This window comes from Lissotriton vulgaris, chromosome 4_1 (genome assembly GCF_964263255.1).
Source record: "Lissotriton vulgaris chromosome 4_1, aLisVul1.2, whole genome shotgun sequence".
In the NCBI taxonomy this organism is placed as follows: domain Eukaryota; kingdom Metazoa; phylum Chordata; class Amphibia; order Caudata; family Salamandridae; genus Lissotriton; species Lissotriton vulgaris.
The window spans coordinates 602,727,136-602,745,747 of NC_141691.1; the positions used below are offsets into that span (position 1 = coordinate 602,727,136).

The 18,612-nt window shown below is 47.4% G+C and overlaps 1 protein-coding gene across 2 annotated transcripts in view; it reads left to right on the forward strand.

Moving 5' to 3' along the window:
- The window catches only part of ANLN (anillin, actin binding protein), a 256,636-nt gene that overhangs the window by 72,404 nt on the left and 165,620 nt on the right, over window positions 1-18,612 (forward strand). For both annotated transcript variants that reach the window (XM_086964829.1, XM_086964830.1), the window contains exons 9-10: window positions 14,596-14,700; window positions 18,217-18,500. In XM_086964829.1, the coding sequence (XP_086820955.1) occupies window positions 14,596-14,700; window positions 18,217-18,500 (389 nt within the window). The remainder of the gene's footprint in view (window positions 1-14,595; window positions 14,701-18,216; window positions 18,501-18,612) is intronic.

Consider the following 18,612-nt stretch of genomic DNA (forward strand, 5'->3'; position numbering starts at 1 on the left):
CCTTCTCCTCTCTCTCTCGCCTTCTCTCTCTCTCCTCTCTCGCCTTCTCTCTCTCTCTCTCTGACTCTCGCCTCCTCTCTCTCTCGCCTTCTCTCTCTCTCTCTCTCTCGCCTTCTCTCTCTCTCTCTCTCGCCTTCTCTCTCTCTCTCTCTGACTCTCGCCCTCTCTCTCTCGCCTTCTCTCTCTCTCTCTCTCTCTCGCCTTCTCTCTCTCTCTCTCTCGCCTTCTCTCTCTCTCTCTCTCGCCTTCTCTCTCTCTCTCTCTCTCTCTCTCTCGCCTTCTCTCTCTCTCTCTCTCTCTCTCTCGCCTTCTCTCTCTCTCTCTCTCGCCTTCTCTCTCTCTCTCTCTCGCCTTCTCTCTCTCTCTCTCTCTCTCGCCTTCTCTCTCTCTCTCTCTCTCGCCTTCTCTCTCTCTCTCTCGCCTTCTCTCTCTCTCTCTCTCTCGCCTTCTCTCTCTCTCTCTCGCCTTCTCTCTCTCTCTCTCTCGCCTTCTCTCTCTCTCTCTCGCCTTCTCTCTCTCTCTCTCTCTCGCCTTCTCTCTCTCTCTCTCTCTCTCTCTCTCTCTCTCTCGCCTTCTCTCTCTCTCTCTCTCGCCTTCTCTCTCTCTCTCTCTCTCTCTCTCTCTCTCGCCTTCTCTCTCTCTCTCTCTCTCTCTCTCTCTCTCTCTCTCTCTCTCGCCTTCTCTCTCTCTCCTCTCTCTCGCCTCTCTCTCTCTCTCTCTCGCCTCTCTCTCTCTCTCTCTCGCCTTTCTCTCTCTCTCTCTCGCCTTCCTCTCTCTCTCCTCTCTCTCTCTCTCGCCTTCTCTTTCTCTCTCTCTCGCCTTCTCTCCTCTCTCTCTCGCCTTCTCTCTCTCTCTCTCTCGCCTTTTCTCTCTCTCTCTCTCTCTCGCCTTCTCTCTCTCGCCTCTCTCTCTCTCTCTCCCTCTCTCTCTCGCCTTTCTCTCTCTGCCTTTCTCTCTCTCTCTCTCCTCTCTCTCTCTCTCGCCTTTTTTTCTCTCTCTCGCCTTTTCTCTCTCTCTCGCCTTTTCTCTCTCTCGCCTTTCCTCTCTCTCTCGCCTTTTCTCTCTCTCGCCTTTCTCTCTCTCGCCTTTTCTCTCTCTCGCCTTCTCTCTCTCTCTCTCTCTCTTTTCTCTCTCTCGCCTTTTCTCTCTCGCCTTCTCTCTCTCTCTCTCGCCTTCTCTCTCTCGCCTTCTCTCTCTCGCCTTCTCTCTCTCGCCTTCTCTCACTCTCGCCTCTCTCACTCCTCTCGCTCTCTCTCTCGCCCTCTCTCTCTCTCTCTCGCCCTCTCTCTCTCCTCTCTCTCTCTCTGCTCTCTCTCTCGCCTTCTCTCTCTCTCCGCCCTCTCACTCTGGCCCTCTCTCTCTCTCACTCTGGCCCTCTCTCTCTCTCACTCTCGCCCTCTCGCCTCTCTCTCTCTCTCTCTCGCCCTCTCTCTCTCTCTCTCTCTCGCCTCTCTCTCTCTCGCCCTCTCTCTCTCTCTCTCGCCCTCTCTCTCTCTCTCTCGCTCTCTCTGACTCTCGCCCTCTCTCTGACTCTCGCCCTCTCTCTCTCTGACTCTCGCCTTCTCTCTCTCTGAATCTCCGCCTTCTCTCTGACTCTCGCCTTCTCTCTCTTTGACTCTCGCCCTCTCTGACTCTCGCCCTCTCTCTCCGCCTTCTCTCTCTCTCTCGCCTTCTCTCTCGCCTTCTCTCTCTCTCTCGCCTTCTCTCTCTCTCGCCTTCTCTCTCTCTCTCTCTCTCTCGCCTTCTCTCTCTCTCTCTCACTCTCGCCCTCTCTCTCTCTCTCACTCTCGCCCTCTCTCTCTCTCTCTCACTCTCGCCCTCTCTCTCTCTCTCTCACTCTCGCCCTCTCTCTCTCTCTCGCCCTCTCTCTCTCTCTCTCTCGCCCTCTCTCTCTCTCACTCTCGCCCTCTCTCTCTCTCTCGCTCTCGCCCTCTCTCTCACTCTCTCTCGCCTTCTCTCTCACTCTCTCTCGCCTTTTCTCTCTCTCTCGGACTCTCGCCCTCTCTCTCTCTCGCCTTCTCTCTCTCTCGCCTTCTCTCTCCGCCCTCTCTCGCCTTCTCTCTCGCCCTCTCTCTCGCCCTCTCTCGCCCTCTCTCTCACTCTCGCCCTCTCTCTCACTCTCGCCCTCTCTCTCACTCTCGCCCTCTCTCTCACTCTCGCCCTCTCTCTCACTCTCGCCCTCTCTCTCACTCTCGCCCTCTCTCTCACTCTCGCCCTCTCTCTCACTCTCGCCCTCTCTCTCACTCTTATGGGGAAGTCTGTGCAAGAGGAGCCACCAAGCTAAAAATGCAGATTAAAGTCCCAAAATTGTAGTCTTCAGTCTTTAAGACGCTACCACAGAGAGCCCATTGAAGGACTGATCCTGTTGGTGTATTAGAAACAGTCATGAACATTTTTACCGCACTTCAGGGTTTAATGACAACTGTACTCAGTCTGATTAAGCGTTCTTCAGAAGTCAGCCTCCTCCTAATTAACAGCTATGTGAAAAAATAAATTCTTCAAATATGGCTACTGACAGAGTTGCAGAATAATAGGCATTTATAAAGAGCTTGGTTACACTACAACCGTGTGTTTCTGTGCTGAACTATTAAATTGATACTTGTATAGCGCACTACTCACCCGCAAGGGTCTCAAGGCGCTTGTACGAATACCGCTGTGGAACCCATCCTGGCTTTCCCTGTGAGGCGTCCACTCCTCGGCACCCCCAAGGTGGAGGCCAGGCATCCTTAGCGTTGTGGGGGCCGTTGTGTAGATTAAGCAGGCTATTGCCCAGAGTTGCAGTGTGGGACTCCATGATTGGAATAGGCACCGAGGCGAGAATTATCAGGTCCGTGGAATTTTTGAGCCCAAGACCCGCTGAGGCGGGGAATTGAACCCTGGTCCCGGGCTAGACCTCTGCATCAGGGTCTGCCGCTCTAATCATTGAGCCACACTTCTCCACTGTAACATGAACTATGGCTCAGCTAAGGAGAGAGGAAAAGTTGGTTAAGTTCGGGGAAGCAGGTAGACTAAAAGATGACTAGAATTGAGTGTTATTGCTAAAAAGCCAGTTTTTTAGTTTCTTCTTGATCTGTTTCCGATAAGCAATAGTCTTGGTGGGAAGGGTACTCTGCAGTGCATTACAATTTTTTTTTTTTTTTTTTAAACTGGCCATAACTAAAGCAGACCTTGCAAGACCTGGCCGTTCCCTTAGGTATTGATACAGAGACGTGCTTAGAACCTGTGATATGCGGTGCACGCGTGCATTAAATTGGCGCTGTGGCAGCGATTAAACATGGGACACCGCTTTAGTTTGCAACCGCGTGGTCCCGACTGCCGGAGCCGGGCCACGCCCCTTTATTTTATAGCCGGCACGTGATGACACATGCCGGCGCTAGATGGAGTTCTCAGAGCGTGGGTAGACTGCACCGCTACCCTGCCGGAGGACACATTCCTTGCAACCTTTATTAAACAACAAACAAAATACTGACAGCGTAGATCTGCTACCAGTTCTTAGAAGAGTCCAGTCCTTGGTTCATCACACCATGAAACCTGCCAGGCGGGAGGACGGAGTCGGGTTGTGTCTCAGGTCGTATCTGGAGTGTTCTCCCCTGGAAGATGGCAATGATGGGGTCACTTCTTGTGAGACTTCACCCTCTGGAGGTCTTGACGGAGTTCTGTCTGGCATTCCAAACAGCACAGGGGTACCATGGCCGGACATGTCTGGAGTCTCTGCAGGGATCATCCCATGGTTACCATCCGGTTCTTCCTCCTCTGGTTGATGACGTGGTCTGGCGTCCAGGTTGTCTGCGAACGGCTGTTCCGGAGTTCCAGCGCGTACCCTTTTGAAAAAAGATGTTGCGTGTGATTTCGTCTGTTCCTCTTCTGGCTGTTATCAGGGTGCCGGTGCGGCGGATGACAGTCCATGGCTGGTGTTCGAATGGAAGCCGGAACTTACTACCAGGGTACCTGTCCTGGACGTATACTCTGTTCCCTCTTTGAATAAGCAACATTCTGGCTCGTCTGTTGGTGCTGGTCTGGTCATTGGAACTGGTCCTGCTGGCTAGGACCTTTCCGGCATTAATCTGATTCAGGGTCCAGCTAGGGTGATGCGGGATGGTGTCTCTCACTACTCGGCCCATGCTTGCCGGCCCCGAAGCTGCTTCAGTAGTGAGATGGGCTGACAGCCGATATTCCCTCAGAAAGCTGTATATGGCTCTCTCGTGGTGCTTCGCCAGCATGCGCAATGCATATTACTTTGTTGAGAGTTCGCATGAACCTTTCTACTTCCCCATTTGCCTGAGGCCAGCGTATGGTCACTTTCCGGTGTTGAATTCCCCATGCCTTAAGATAGTCTGCAAATTCTTGTCCATGGAAAGGTGAGCTGTTGTCCGTCTTCACCACTTCGAATATGCCATGGGTCGCTATGGTCTTCTCAAGTTTAGTAATCATTTTCCTACAATCTCGACCTCTGGGTATTTTGTGTAGTCATCAATGATCGCCAGGGCATAGCGTCCGTCTGGGAGGTATCCGAAGTCCACGCTCACGCACTCCCATTGCCGCTGCGGGTTTTCTTCAGTGATGACTGGGTGAGGGGGATCTGGTTGGCCCGATGCCTGGCACCATGAGCCCGTTCTGACCGTTAGGTCAACCAGGGGGGTCCATTGCTGGTAACCACACTTTTGCCCTTAGCCGGCTCTTCGTTTTCACCATGCCTTGGTGTCCCCTGTGTGCGAGATCCACGGCTTGTTGAGCAAGGCTTGAGGGGGATCACCAGTCGTGGGCCTCTTAGTAGACAACCACTGCTGTCTACCGAAAGTTCATCTTTGACCTTCATAACGGACTCCAGGACAGCTTTTGCTTGTGGCGTCCGTCTAGTCATGGTGGACTGAATGGGGCGCCAGTTATTCGACTGGACCGCTCTTATGGCCAGCTGCAGGCATTCATCAGTCCGGGTGGCTTCTACAATGGTTTTAAGGCTCATGGGGAGTGGCCGGGATCTTTCAGATACAAGCCGGACATATTCTTCAGTGTCCTCTGCATCTTCTTCCGCTCTGGTGGCGGCCCTAGGATGTCGCGACAGGTAGTCCGCCGATTGGAGGAGCCTGGCTTGTATTCGACTCGATAGTCATACCCCTGCAGCTGAAGGATCCATTTTTCAATCCTCGGGGGAGGCTTGGATGCTGATCCTTAAAACAGGGGGATGAGGGGTTAGTGGTCGGTGGACACGGTGAATGGATGGCCGTATGAGTAGACGTGGAAGTGCCGACATGCATGCCCAGTGGATGGCAATCGCTTCTTGCTCAATTTGCGAGTATCTCTGTTCCGTGTCAGTCAGGGAGCGGCTTGTGTATTCTCTGTTGCCTTGTAACTGAGTTAGCACGGCTCCTAGCCCGTAAGGGCTGGCGTCCACAGCGACGTTTATGGATCGGGCCGAGTCGAAGTATGATAGTGTTGCGTCTGCCGACAGGGCTGCTTTGGTATCTTTGAAGGCTTGTTCCTGTACGGGCCCCATTGCCACATGGTGGTGGATTTCGTCAGTTCCCCGAGGGGCTTCGTGAGGTTGGATAAGTCTGGGACAAAACGCCTGCAGAAGTTCACCATCCCTAGAAAGCTTATGATTTCCGAGATGTTGGAAGGTGCTGGGGCTTCCTGGACGTCCTTCACCTTGTCTGGTCCGGGGCTACTCCTTTGTCTGAGAACGTGTAGCCAAAAAAACTGATCTTATTCTTCAAGAACTGGCACTTTTCTTTGTGAAGGGTCAGCCTAGATTCTTTGATCCTCTGGAGAACCCCACGAAGTCTGCTGTGGTGCTCTTCCATCGACGATGCATATATCAGCAGGTCGTCGCTCACATTCAAGACTCCCGGGAGTCTGCTGAGAACTTCACGGATGGTGTTTTGGAATACCTCTGCAGCACTCGAGATCCCGAAGATCCCGAAGTTAAGGCGTCTGTACCTTCGGAGACCGACGTGCGTCGAAAAGGTGGTGATGTATCGAGAGGCAGTTGGTGATAGCCGGACCGTAGGTCCATCTTCGAAAACCATTTTGCGCCATTCAGCTCTCCTAAGATGTCATCGATGATGGGGGTTAGGTGACGTTCTCTTTTCACCGCGGCGTTTGGAAGGCGCATGTCAATGCAGATGCGTACCTGCCCTGGCTGTTTCGGTTTCAGCGCTACTACGATCGGGGACACCCATGGGATGGGTCCACTGACTTTCTCGATAATCCCTTGTTTCTCTAGTGCCTCTAGCTCTTCTTCGACCTTCTTCCGCAGGTGGAATGCGATCCGCCTGTGCCTCAGCGCCACTGGCTGGACTGACGGGTCGATGTGGAGAGAGACTTCTTTCCCTTTCAGGCATCCAGTGCCTTTGAAGACGTCATCAAATTCCTCCATGATGACCTCCAGTTCCTCCTCTTGTACTGCCATGGCGCATGAGATTAGCTTCAGATCCTCTGCTGATTGTCCGCTTAGCCGCATTCCACTTCCTTACTTGGTCACGTACACTGTGGTGGGGATCTTGAGGTCCTGGTGCCTCAGCTCAGTCTTGAAGCATCCCTGGAGCGGGATGGGTGTCTTTTGTCCGTATGCAAACACCCCGATCCTTGCTTCCCGCAATGGCGGGCGCGGACTTAGTTGATTGTACACATTAGCAGACATTAGTTAGATCGAGGCCCCAGTGTCTATGGTGGCTCACATCGTGCTGGTGGATTTTGATTCTGCACTTTGGAAGTAGTCTCTTCCGTCGTGGTTGGTCTACTGCAAACACATAGTGGACCGGGTAGTCTCCTGCATCATAGTCCATGTCCTCAATATCATGTGCTTCAGCTACTGCTTGCGCTTCTTCTTTCCGTGGTTTCGTGGACCGGCATACTGCCGCGAAGTGGTTCATCCACCCGCAAGCACTGCACTTCTTCCTTCTCGCTGGTCAGTCTTGCATGCGGTGGGGCGTGCCTCAGCAGTAGCCACATTCCTTTCTTGTCTTGCGGTCTTCTCCCTGAGGTTTGGCGCACTTTGGGCCTCACCGCGTTAGCAGTTTCCACTGCGTTGACCTGCTCCGTTTTGATTGGTCGGAGAGCCGCCTCCATGTGGGATGCTCTGGCTTGCGATAGTTCTTTTTTGACCGGCCCAGGGTGAGGATATCCGCTAGGGGCTTGCCATCCTCCTGAAGGATGTTCACTCTGAGTTTGGACGAGTAGCACCCTTGGATTATCTGACCTCTGATTTTTTCCTGTTCATCTCTAAATCCGCATGTACTGGCCAGTTCCTTCAACCGTCCATGGAATGCGTCTAACGACTCCTCCGCTTCCTGGTGTGGCAAAAAATAAATCTTTCATAGTCTGTTCGTCATCGGCTCAAAGTGTGCGTTTAGGCCGTTAAGCAGCGTCCTATATGTTTTGGGTGTGGCCTCTACCAGGGTTTTGTAGATACGGTGGATGTCTTTGCCTCCCAGATGGAGGAGTAGGGCCCTGCGCCTTTCCTGGGCTATGCCTGCCCCTTCCTAGTAAATCTGGAGAAGGTCAGTCCAGTCCACCGCGGGGCGAGGGAAGAGGGGGCGCCATCGACTACAAAGGGCACAATGATTGAAGCCATCTGCGCAGTCACTCTTCGCCGCACGTGCTCGGCCTACCTCCTGTGCTTAGAAGCAGTCGCCTGGCCGAGGGTGACGAAAGCGCAACCAGATCTTCCCTCTGTAACCTGGGGTGCAGGACTCACTGCGACGTCCTCCTTCTCTGAAAAGTGGGGTGCCCACGAGGCTGGGCTCTGGCCGGACGTGCAGGGAAAATACCTCACCTCTCCAGGCACTCTTTGGGGCTGGCGGTCTTCAACAAACAGGAGCAGGCCAGCCAGGAGCAACACAGCAATTCTCTGTCTGCAGAGGAAGCAGCTCCCCTGTGGTTATATGGCCCAGATCAAAGGCTCTAAACCACTGCTGGGGACAGAGCACACAAAATGATGCACTCAGGCTCTTTACCGCCTCGTCGCCAGTGTGATATGCGGTGCACGCGTGCATTAAATTGGCGCTGCGGCTGCGATTAAACATGGGACAGGGCTTTAGTTTGCAACAGCGTGGTCCCGACTGCCGGTGCCGGGTCACGCCCGTTTATTTTATAGACGGCTCGTGATGACACACGCCGGCGCTAGATGGAGTACTCTGAGCGCGGGTAGACTGCACCGCTACCTGGCCGGAGGACACTACATCATCTTCTCAAAGAAAATCATGTGGAATTCCTGGAAGTCTTAGGGTAACTTGAAGTGATTGCAGTGCTACTGTATCTTCATATGTTTTTAATCTTTCTGCCTATGTTTTGCAGTACATTGTACGTGATCTGTATGGTATAGCTTAGTCTCACATGCTAGTCTTTTGATGATCAACAGAAAAACAGGAGTCTTCTTTTTCTGGCTTACTGCTTCTTCAATAAGTTGATCAGTGGCAACTTTCAAATATAAGAGTAAGCCAAGAGCAACTGGTCACAGCACGGAAGCCTCTCTTCCAAACCTAAACACCCTACTACAGCCTTATGGTTTCTCACTCCAGTAAAGGAGACCATTGCAGCGTATCTGAAAAAAATAAGACCGACAGATGGGTGCTAGCTGCTATAAATAGTGCGTAGCACTAATGCTAGAACCATCTCCAATTTGAAATCCTCAAAAGCCAGTTACTAGAATTTGAATCAAAACCATGCGTTGTACATCAAAACCACTCAGAGCCAGTTCTAACCATGCACAAGAATAAAGGCTCTGGGTAGCTCTTGATGAGCAAAAATGTCAAAGTTCTGCTCAGTCCCGAATTGAAGAACAAACCATTCGGTGGAAAGAAATTTAGCTTGGTGTAACTATCTTCAAGATGTCTTTTTTCATGTACCACTATACTACGATTCTGAAGGTTGTAGTTGTAAATGCTGACTTTCAGTTCTGATGACAAATGAAAAAAAAAACACTGATCTGCACCAAGAACATTCCTAGAGGGCCTGTTTGATGTAGCAGCTCCTATCCGAAGGAAAACCATTTTAGTCTATAGTGCTGAAAGCCATTTGAGATCAAAAAGTTCTCCCCAGTGTCTGGTCCTAAATTTTTATAATAATGCAATAACTTTACACCACCTACAAAAATCCATGAATCTTTAAAGGCAAATTAAACAATCCCTAGAAACACTAGTATGTAATACAGGCTTAACTGTTTGTTAGGGGTGAGCCTGGCTGGAACCCATGATACAGTATTCTTGGAGAAGTCCTATTTGCTCTTCCATTCGGCTGTCTGTACGATTCCAGAGACTCAATATGTCATAGCACCCATTTGGGTGCTACGAGCATACCTTGACTGAGAGCATGTTTGTGACTTCACACCTCTTGAAGGTCACAGTGATGCTCATGGGTGTGATTTCATTTACTGGTGGTGGTTTTCCCTGAGACTGGCTGAGAATGAGTGCAAGACTTACGTGGTAGGTTTTATCAGAGCTGGGGTGTACGGAAGGAATTACTGTGACTGTGCATAGCCAGAGCCGCAGACTTGGTGGAGGATGCCAGAAGGCAGGGCAGACTGCTGTTCCCTGCAAGGTGCAATGCAAGACATACAGATAAAATGTGCTTTTTCAAAGCCACTTCTCTCAAACCATAGGTGGCACCCAAACTGAAGCAGTCTGGGAGCAGAATGAATCTGATAATCTCAGAATGGCTACTCCAGTGTTAGTTCACAGAACTATACCTGTGAGAATAGCCACATTAGAACCCGCAGTGACGATTGGTCCTGCTGTCTACGGGTCCTGGAAAATATTCCACTGCTGATTAATTTCAGATTTTGTGAACATTGACAGCCGAGATCCTATACTCCTTCCCTTATAGACTCTTTAACCTCCCTTTAGACTTTTAGACTTCATGGCCATTCTTGGAGTCAACGGTTCCAAATGTCTTAAAATGACACTTGTGGAATCTATTCTAGTTAGTGTTTTCAGAGATCTCCTGATACGTTGATATACTAAACTGCCAAGAAGAAAACTACTATATTATTTAATCTTATAGGCTAAATCTTACTTTCAGTTCCCCAGAAATATACACCATCCTGCTATCTCGGTACATAGGAAAACCCTTCCTGTGTTCTACAGAAAATCAGTGTTTAGAACTTTTCATGAAGACTTAAGACTGTAGATCCTGCCCTTAGGAGACTATTTACGCCTTGGGAACTAAACGGTCTTACCGTAAGCCACTGGTCCAGAAGACCAGCATTTCATCTGAGAAGTGGCTTTCCGCTAGCTATCACCTTTCCTTTCGGATTGAACAGGAGACAAGCATTGTGCTCCTGTGAACTACACCCTGTCCTCAGGAAATATGTAGTATTTTTGTCCCCCCACTGATGGTCGCAGATTTCCATATTACCCTGATCATTTTGTTTCCTATATTTTCACTGACTGCAAGAATACATATTTTTTGTTTATTATGATTAGGGCTCCTGGTTTTATTGTATTTATCTTTTTGTCATTTCCGTCAGTATTTATCCATATTTCTTTTTTGCTAATTTTAACTGTATTCATCCATTTTTATTTTAAGTTTTGTGAAAAAATTAAGCTGAATCGGTTTATTTCTGCACTTATTTAACCAGTTAATGTGCATTCGTGCCTCAAAGCCTGACAGGTTTCAATGATATATAAACAGTCGGATGGTAAAATATGCACTTGTAAGAAAATATGTACATTTAAGTATCAAGGTTGTGCAAATCTACTGCTGTTTATGGCTCTTTACTAAAATCCCTATTTTTTTTTATCCCCTTGCTTGTCAATCCACACTGCTATTGGCCTGGCAGTCACGATGGTCGGCATTTAGAATCACTCAAACAACCCATATTTCCGTTTTTATCCACATTTAAAAATATATACAGACAGGAAAATAAATGGCTTTCCTTCTGTATTTATCTGTAAAAATCAGTGAAAACAGGGAGCCTTAATTATGATCCATTCTGTTCTCCTGAACAACTAGAAGGAAAACCGCTACTGTAGCCAATTCAGAAACATTTCTAATGCACTGATTTTAAAGCAGCCTCCTGGAAATTGATTCAGGCATTGTTGCGTTACCACAACTTGTTTAGCGCAAACAGCTGCCCCAGCCCGGCGCTGACAGCGGAGCAACTGACACATGCGGGTGCAACTGATAGTAGAACTATGGTGCCGGAAAAAGGTGAGTTTTGATGGCCTTCCTGAATTCTAGGTAGTTAAGGCCCCGATGTGTGCTGCAAGTGCATTCCAGAGGGGAATGTTTTTCTACTACGAAAGGAATGGCCTCCAGCGCGGACTCTGTGTTTGGGAGACCACTACCAGGTGTTGACCCTGTGAGCGGAGATGACTAGAGGGAACATATGGCGAGATAAGGTAGGCCAAGATGTTAGGGGTGGCCAGTTTCAGGGCTTTGAAAGCAATGCATAAAGCTTTGAATTCAGTTCGCCTGGCCAGTGGCAGCCAGTGGAGACGACGCATGGCATCAGACTCTGAACAGGACCTGCGCAGACCTTAGAGGGTTCTTGCTGCCACGTTCTGTGCCCTTTGCAGCCCCAGAATTTCAGCCTTATTGGATCCCAAATACAGAGAGCAGGCATAGTCCAGTCTTGACATTAGACGCCTGGATGATGACCTATCGTGTGGGTGCATCGAAGAAACCCAAAAGGGGTCTAAGCCCCCGTAGTAGTCCGAAGCAGGTCCCTGCCACTTTTTTTGTTTGGTCTCGGAAGTTGATGGACAAGTCTAGCCATATCCCTAGATTTTTCACAGCCTGCTTGGGGTCCACCAGCATTCACTCCACTGACCATGGTCCTTCCCCCACCAACAATACCTCTGAATTGCTGGTATTCAGCTGGAGACAGTTGGTGGTCATCCACCTGGTGACAGCTGCTAAGTTGCCCTGAAACTTGAGGGCGTCCCGCTTGGTGTCATTTGAGAGCGCCACCACCAACTGTGTATCGTCGGCATAGGAGACCATGGTCAGTCCTCTGCTCTTGGCTACTGCGGCCAAGGGTTTGACGTAAAGACTTAATAGCAGGGGATGAGGGTGGAACCCTGTGGCACCCCTTGTTTGATGGGGTGTTTGCCGGAGCCATACGGGGAAACTGTTACCACGAATGACCTCTCATGAAGGAATGAGGCGTGCCACTCCAGAGCCAGACCGGTGATTCCTGCCTCCTCCAGGGGACGCAACAGTATGGCATGGGACACTGTATCAAACGCAGCACTCTGATCCAAAAGAATCTGTGCGGATGTGCGACCAGTGTCCAGTGCCAACCAGAGATGTTTTGGCACAGCTAGGAGGGCGGACTCCGTGCTGTCACCTGGTCAGAAGCCATTCTGGGAGGGGTCCAGCGTGTTATTCATGGTCAGGAAGTCCGACAGGAGGGAGATGACATAGGCCTCCGTGATCTTTGCTGCCCAGGGGAGCAAGGAGCTAGGGCGGTAGTTCTCTGCTTTCGCGGGGTCAAGAGAAGGTTTTTTAGCAGGGGTATCACCTTGGCCTGTTTCCATGCCTTGGGTAGGATGGACGAGTAAAGCTACGCGTTTATCACCAGGTCCATAGAGTTTATGATTGTAGGAAGCACTTTCCTAAATTGGTCTGGTTTGAGCGGGACTGCAGGGGATCCTGACTTGACTTTACTGCACAAAGCCAGCAGCAGGTCAGCGGAGATAATGAAAAGGCATCCAAGGTATTTGCCTTTTGACAACACCGTGCTACCTGCTTGCTACTATGTGCAATTGGAAATGACCTGTAGATGTTATCCACCTTCCTAACAAAGAAGGTGGCCAGTTCCTCACACTGCTCAATGGACTTGGTCGGCCCAGCGGTGGTCTCTTGGAATTGAAAGCTAGAGAGTATCGGGTACACACTCTTTGCTGGGTTATAAGTCTCGCTGATTTGATTGGTGTAAAATGCCAATTGAATGGCCTTATGGTACCTCTTAATCGTCGCCCGGTAGCTGTCCTTCGCGATTGAAGTCCCTTCTCCATATGTGCTCCAGCCTCTTACAGCTCTTGCACATATCGGCCAGTTCGCCTTTGTACCATGGTCTAGTTTTAGATTTGCGGATAATAGACAATTTCTCAGGAATTAGGCTGTCTAACGGCTGTCTGATCCAATGGGAAAAAAATCCTGTATGCCTCGTTTGGATCAACCGGCAGACTCTGGCGAGTAACCGAGAGGCAGGCGTGGAATTGCTCCCAGTTCAATTTGTCCCATGGACATCGTACGATCCTCGCTCCGTACTGGGGTTATACCCTGGAGTGACATAGGGACCAGATAGTGGTCTGACCATCCCATGGGGGTGGGCGTGTGTACTGTAAGAGTGGGTATGTTTATGAAGACTGGGTCTAACAGGTGGCAGGTGATGTGCGTCGCACCCAAAACCAGTTGCACAAGCTGGCAAGCAGCAAGGTCGGCTGCGAAGTTAGCCATGTCCGTGCCATCATGATTATCCAGATCGAGGTGCAAATACCCATTGATTGGTAAAGTTAGAGGCGTTAACTGCCCACGTCTCTGTGAGGGCTGTCCTAAAGTCTGTGGATGGTCCAGGGGGCTGAAATACGAGACAGACATACCCCCCCATGCTGTCCTCTTGCACGACAGTTGCATGCTGTGAGTATTTGCATGTCACTTCTATATTGGCGGAGACTCAAGATTTAATGCTTACTTGAACTAGCTAGTCATCTCTGCAAAATCTGTTTGGGTAAAAGCTAAATACCGATTGTCCTTTTCCTGGGCCTTCACCTTCCAGAAGGTTTTTGTTAAGGTAGCAGAGATTGCCGTTCTGTATTCTTGGATATCGGTTAAAATAGCATAATGGGGAAGAAAATGTTACTTTTAATGGCATTCCATCATGGCAATCTTCAGTGAATTACGTGACAAACTCACTCTTTTCCCCTGTAAACAAGCCTAGTGAACTGGAGGACAATTAAAATCTAGGATAGCAGGGTCCGCTTGCATCCTAAAGAAACTGTGCTGCTTTTGTCTAGGTATGTCTCTCTGCCTTTGTGCAGAGTTAGACCTTGGATGGTTGGTCAGTCTGAACTCCAGGACAACATTTAATTGTATCTCTGCTCTACTAGCTGCAAGGCCTACAGTGAACTCTTGTCTGGACTTTCTAAACTCACATCTGCGATTATCTGGCCTTGATCTGTCTGTAAAGTCCCCACAAAGCCTGTGCATGCTGTTATGTCAGTTCTGTCTTAGTCCGAACATGATGCATGTTCATACTTTGCTCTACACCGTGGAGCTTAAACAAGTATCAAGTGCTATAAATAAGCACCAACTCCTCTTACATGTTTTAAGTAACCTTAAGTCTATCTTGCATACACATACATGATGCACGTAAAACTGACCCCTGGCTGAAACAAAATTACTTTTTTTACGTCGGGACAGTCGTCTAGACGTTGGATACCAGGTGCATTTGTTCGAAGTCTGCTTCTCATAAGCACCTTAAATAACATGCAAGGATGTGTCAGTTTTTGTCTTCTGAAATGGATAAAGTGCATTGGGAAGATATTTCAAGATTATCGGTTTCAGGTTTACTTTTTTAGGTTAACTTGACATGTAGCAATAATTTCTTCAAATGTGTTAATTGTTTTTCCAATGTGTGCTTTTTTGTAGGTCTTTCTACTACCAGGTTGGAAGCGGCACAACCAAGTCCGTTGAAAGCTGTACCTTGCTCTCCAAGAGAATTGACCCCGTTCAATGAAGCCTCAAAGACGAAAGGTACAGTATTCACAGGCAAACAAAAAACAGTTGGGTGTCTGCCACAGTCTTTAGAGATGTGCCTTTTTGATTGCTTAGAATGTCTCCTGTTGGGCTTTGCATGTACAACAGTCATATATGTGAGACATTGTTATGGTTCCTCTAAATGTTCTCTTGTAATGGAATAATTTTAATTAGATGTGCACTTCAAGTATATTGTTAAAATCATTCACTTAACTTTGAACAAACCCTTTTCTATTTTGCCCTTAGAAGTAGAATAGTTGACTTATGAAATAGATCAAATCAAACAGCCCCGTCTCCTCAGTAAAGAGCTACATATCCAAAGGCATAGTTTCTCTTTCACGTATTCATTTACACAAGGTGGTAATGCTGTTTTCTTCTCGTGCTGTGATATCGGTGTCTGTTGTGAATTCCAACTTGCTGTCTAAATCTCACTCTTGCTAAATTGTTTATATTTTTTAAGCCAGTAGAAAATGGCAAACATTTTAATGTATCAACAAAATCTTTTTTCCCCAAATTTGTAAAAATAAAATAAAATGAAGTCCCCTTTTTGCTTTCCTACGTAAATTGGAATAGCCATTCAAAACTGCCTGATAATTTTGCCACTTGTCTTATTGCTGATAGGGAATTTTGCTTGTTGGTTATGTAAGCGTTTCCTTGTTTAATATTGAAGTCTTGAATTGATTCTCCGGACAACTTATTTGATGATCAGAAGGGAGCTTAGCCTATAATTATTGGTGGTAATCACTGATCTTTTTTCTTTTTAACAGCTTGGCTGATCAGTAAGCTCTCTCAGTGTTTATCTGTTTTACCCCCAAAATGTGCACAAGCTGGCACAAAAAAACATCTGTATAATGCATGAATATTACACCACCTTCAACTATCACTTAAACAGTTGATTGAAATTATGTAGTCATTTATCTAGAAGTCTGTGAGCCAGTGACCTTTTTGAGGTGTATAAGTGTATTATCGTTTTGGAAATCTTGCAACATGGCAAGTAATATTTTAGGCAGAGACCTAATTCACCTATAGTTTGGTCAGGGTAATGTGATTCTCCAACCTTGGTTCTTTCATATTCTTAGGTCTGAATCATTCCCCTTCTTTGAGTTAGGAGTCTTAGGATGCTTTGGATTAGCAGTATAAAGCATTAACATGCCTGAAATGCTGTAATCCTTAGGCTTTTAGTAGCCTAATCAACTCGTTTAAAACAGCTTACTTTCCAGCTATTGTGGTCTGCACTCCTCTCCTGAGGCCCCCATACTTCAGATATCTACCAACATGTGCAATGTATCCCCAAAAGCTTTGCTATACCTTCTTCTTCAGGCAACCTTTCTGGAAGCCTCCCCAATGGTGTTTTGTGGATTTTGTCTGTTTATATCTCGTTACGAGGGTTGCTTTAAAATGACAATCTTATCAAAAGGCCCTATCCAGACAAGGGTGACATGAGTAGAAAAAGCGTTTTGCATGTAACTATCATACAGAATTCTTTTACTCCCTTTACCCCGACAAACCGGCCAAGGCATGCAAAAGATAAGAGTACTGGTCCGTCATCTTCTCTACTAGCCACAGAAAGCTTCCTCTAAGGATCTTCCTTCTGCTGGGGATGAGCCTGTAAGGGGAGTGCCACCTGCCTCCTCAAAAAAGGCACAGCAACTGTTAAATTTTGATACCTCAAGTGATGTCCCTCCGAATTCTGCTTGCATAGTAACCTCCATGAAGGTTTCCTGCAAGAAGAGGAAATACCTCTGGGTGCCCCTAACGGGGACGAAGACGAATGCAGGGTTATGGTGCACCAGCATCAGGGCCTTACCCTGACAACTTTGCCCAGTTTCACTTGATAGAAGCATTGAACAGAGCTTCTATTCCTCGTCAAAAACGTTTCTGCTTGTTTTTTGGGATCTGGAAGGAAGCCAGTAAAGGCCACACTGTTCATTGACCAAATCTATCAAGAGAGTAAAGACCATGCAGACCACAGTCACAAGCAGAGTCCTTTCTAATCTGAATTTTAAAAATACAGGGCGCTTCATTTCATACATGCTTGTCTCATTGCACATCGGAAGGCAGACTCTTTTATTAAGTGAGTGCCTTTCTCCTCCCCACCGGGTCTTCATTTAAATGAGTAGCCCCAAGTTCTCAAGCAGTTACACAAGTGTATGATCAACAATGAGGGGACTTCCATTTGCAGCACTGTCTTTGTTTCCAAGAACCTCTTCTTCATCCACATCAGCAGTAGTGGTAGCTGCAGTCTCCTTGAATTGCAAAGTTTTCTATTGAGTGGACAAAGCCAAATTCCCTGTTAGCTATGGGGAGCCTGGCTGTCTCTATTACATTTGCTTATGTTCACATGCTCAGGACAAGAGGAGTTGTCTTTTGACATGTTTGGCTACTTTATTGTCTTGCTAGATGAGTAGGTCCTACAAAAATGTTTTATGTTCCTTTCGTAACTGACCCAGTATAAAGTAATCTTGACATTAAATGGAATAAAGTCTCTTGCATATTTGTTTGCATATATACTTCCTTCCAAACCTATCCAGCCACACCTTTTTCAAGTTTCTTTGAAGGCAGTTAACCTTTGTTTTAGCCTGGGTTCTGCATGCTACCTTTAGGTTACTTACAGAGGAGGGGTAAGTCCACTGATAAAGGTTCTAGCATGCCTAGACCAAACATTTACTTGCTCTTTCGTATGTACATTTGTCTGTATGGTAAGCTTGCAAAAATCCTCTCTTCCTGTCGGAGGAATTGGCTCATAGAGACTGATCTGGAAATTGAGGACCAATAGAATTCTTCCCTTTTCCAAGAGAGGCTTTCATTCATATGAGAAGGTTATATATCCCTGGGTGCAGCTCTGAATTAGCCAGGTGGCTCAATACACTTATGAGGTTGCAGCATAAGGGATGATCCCACTTGCCAAGCTGCTTATGTGATACTTGCAATGCCACTTGATATGGGAAGAGCTATTGCTGCTATACCTGATGTACATAAATGTGATATCATTGGAATGTGCAATGAATTTGGTTTTTAAAATGATTGCGAAAATGCAGAATTTCATAAGTTTAACATTTAGTCAAGTGTTTGTTTTGTGTCACTGCGGCTTTTGGATCGGGCTTCTTTAAACCGTTACTTTAGTGTTCTTATGGTTTGACATATAGGGCCACTTGTCTTCCCGGAGTGTTGTAACCCTAGACTCACACAATGTGTGAAAGTTGCCCAGTGTCTAGACCTTTACATCCTAATGGTTGGTTGCTGCAATGAGGTGGACCTTCCAAGCATGTTATGAATGCACGTTTAGTACCTGCATTAAATGGGATTTGTTATAGTCTAAGTTCTGGTTACTACTGTGTTCAGGAGGGAATGGTTCCCCACTAGAACTGGGCTTCTAGCACTGGTGGGCTCTATAGGATGCATTGCACGGTCTAGTTTACTATAGGCCTATTAACATGAGTCTGTACTTTAGATTACATTTTAAGTGTCTTTGCTTTGCTGATCGTTGGTATTTTAATCTTCTACACATTTCAGAGGGAGCAGTTCATGAAGTTGAGATGAGCGTGGATGATGAACTTAATAGTTCAGAAGTAATCAATGGTCTTTTTAGTGATGCTTTGGAGGAGGAAGTTCAAAAGGAACCAAACGTGAAACCATTAAATACATTTGTAGATAGGCAAATCCACAAACCAGAGTATGTGCGAATGGAGCAAGATGAGTCTGAGGATGAGGATGATGAAAATGAAGATGCACTCAACATTTCATCTATGTCATTGCTTGCCCCCTTGGCAGAAACTGTTGGTGTATCCAGTCCAGAGGTAAGGCCTTGGAATTAATATATAAAACGTATTCAATACCTGTATAGAGAAGCAATTTTTGTTAACAGTTGAACTGTGCCCTATTGGAAAGGCTAAATTTGATACTCTAAAT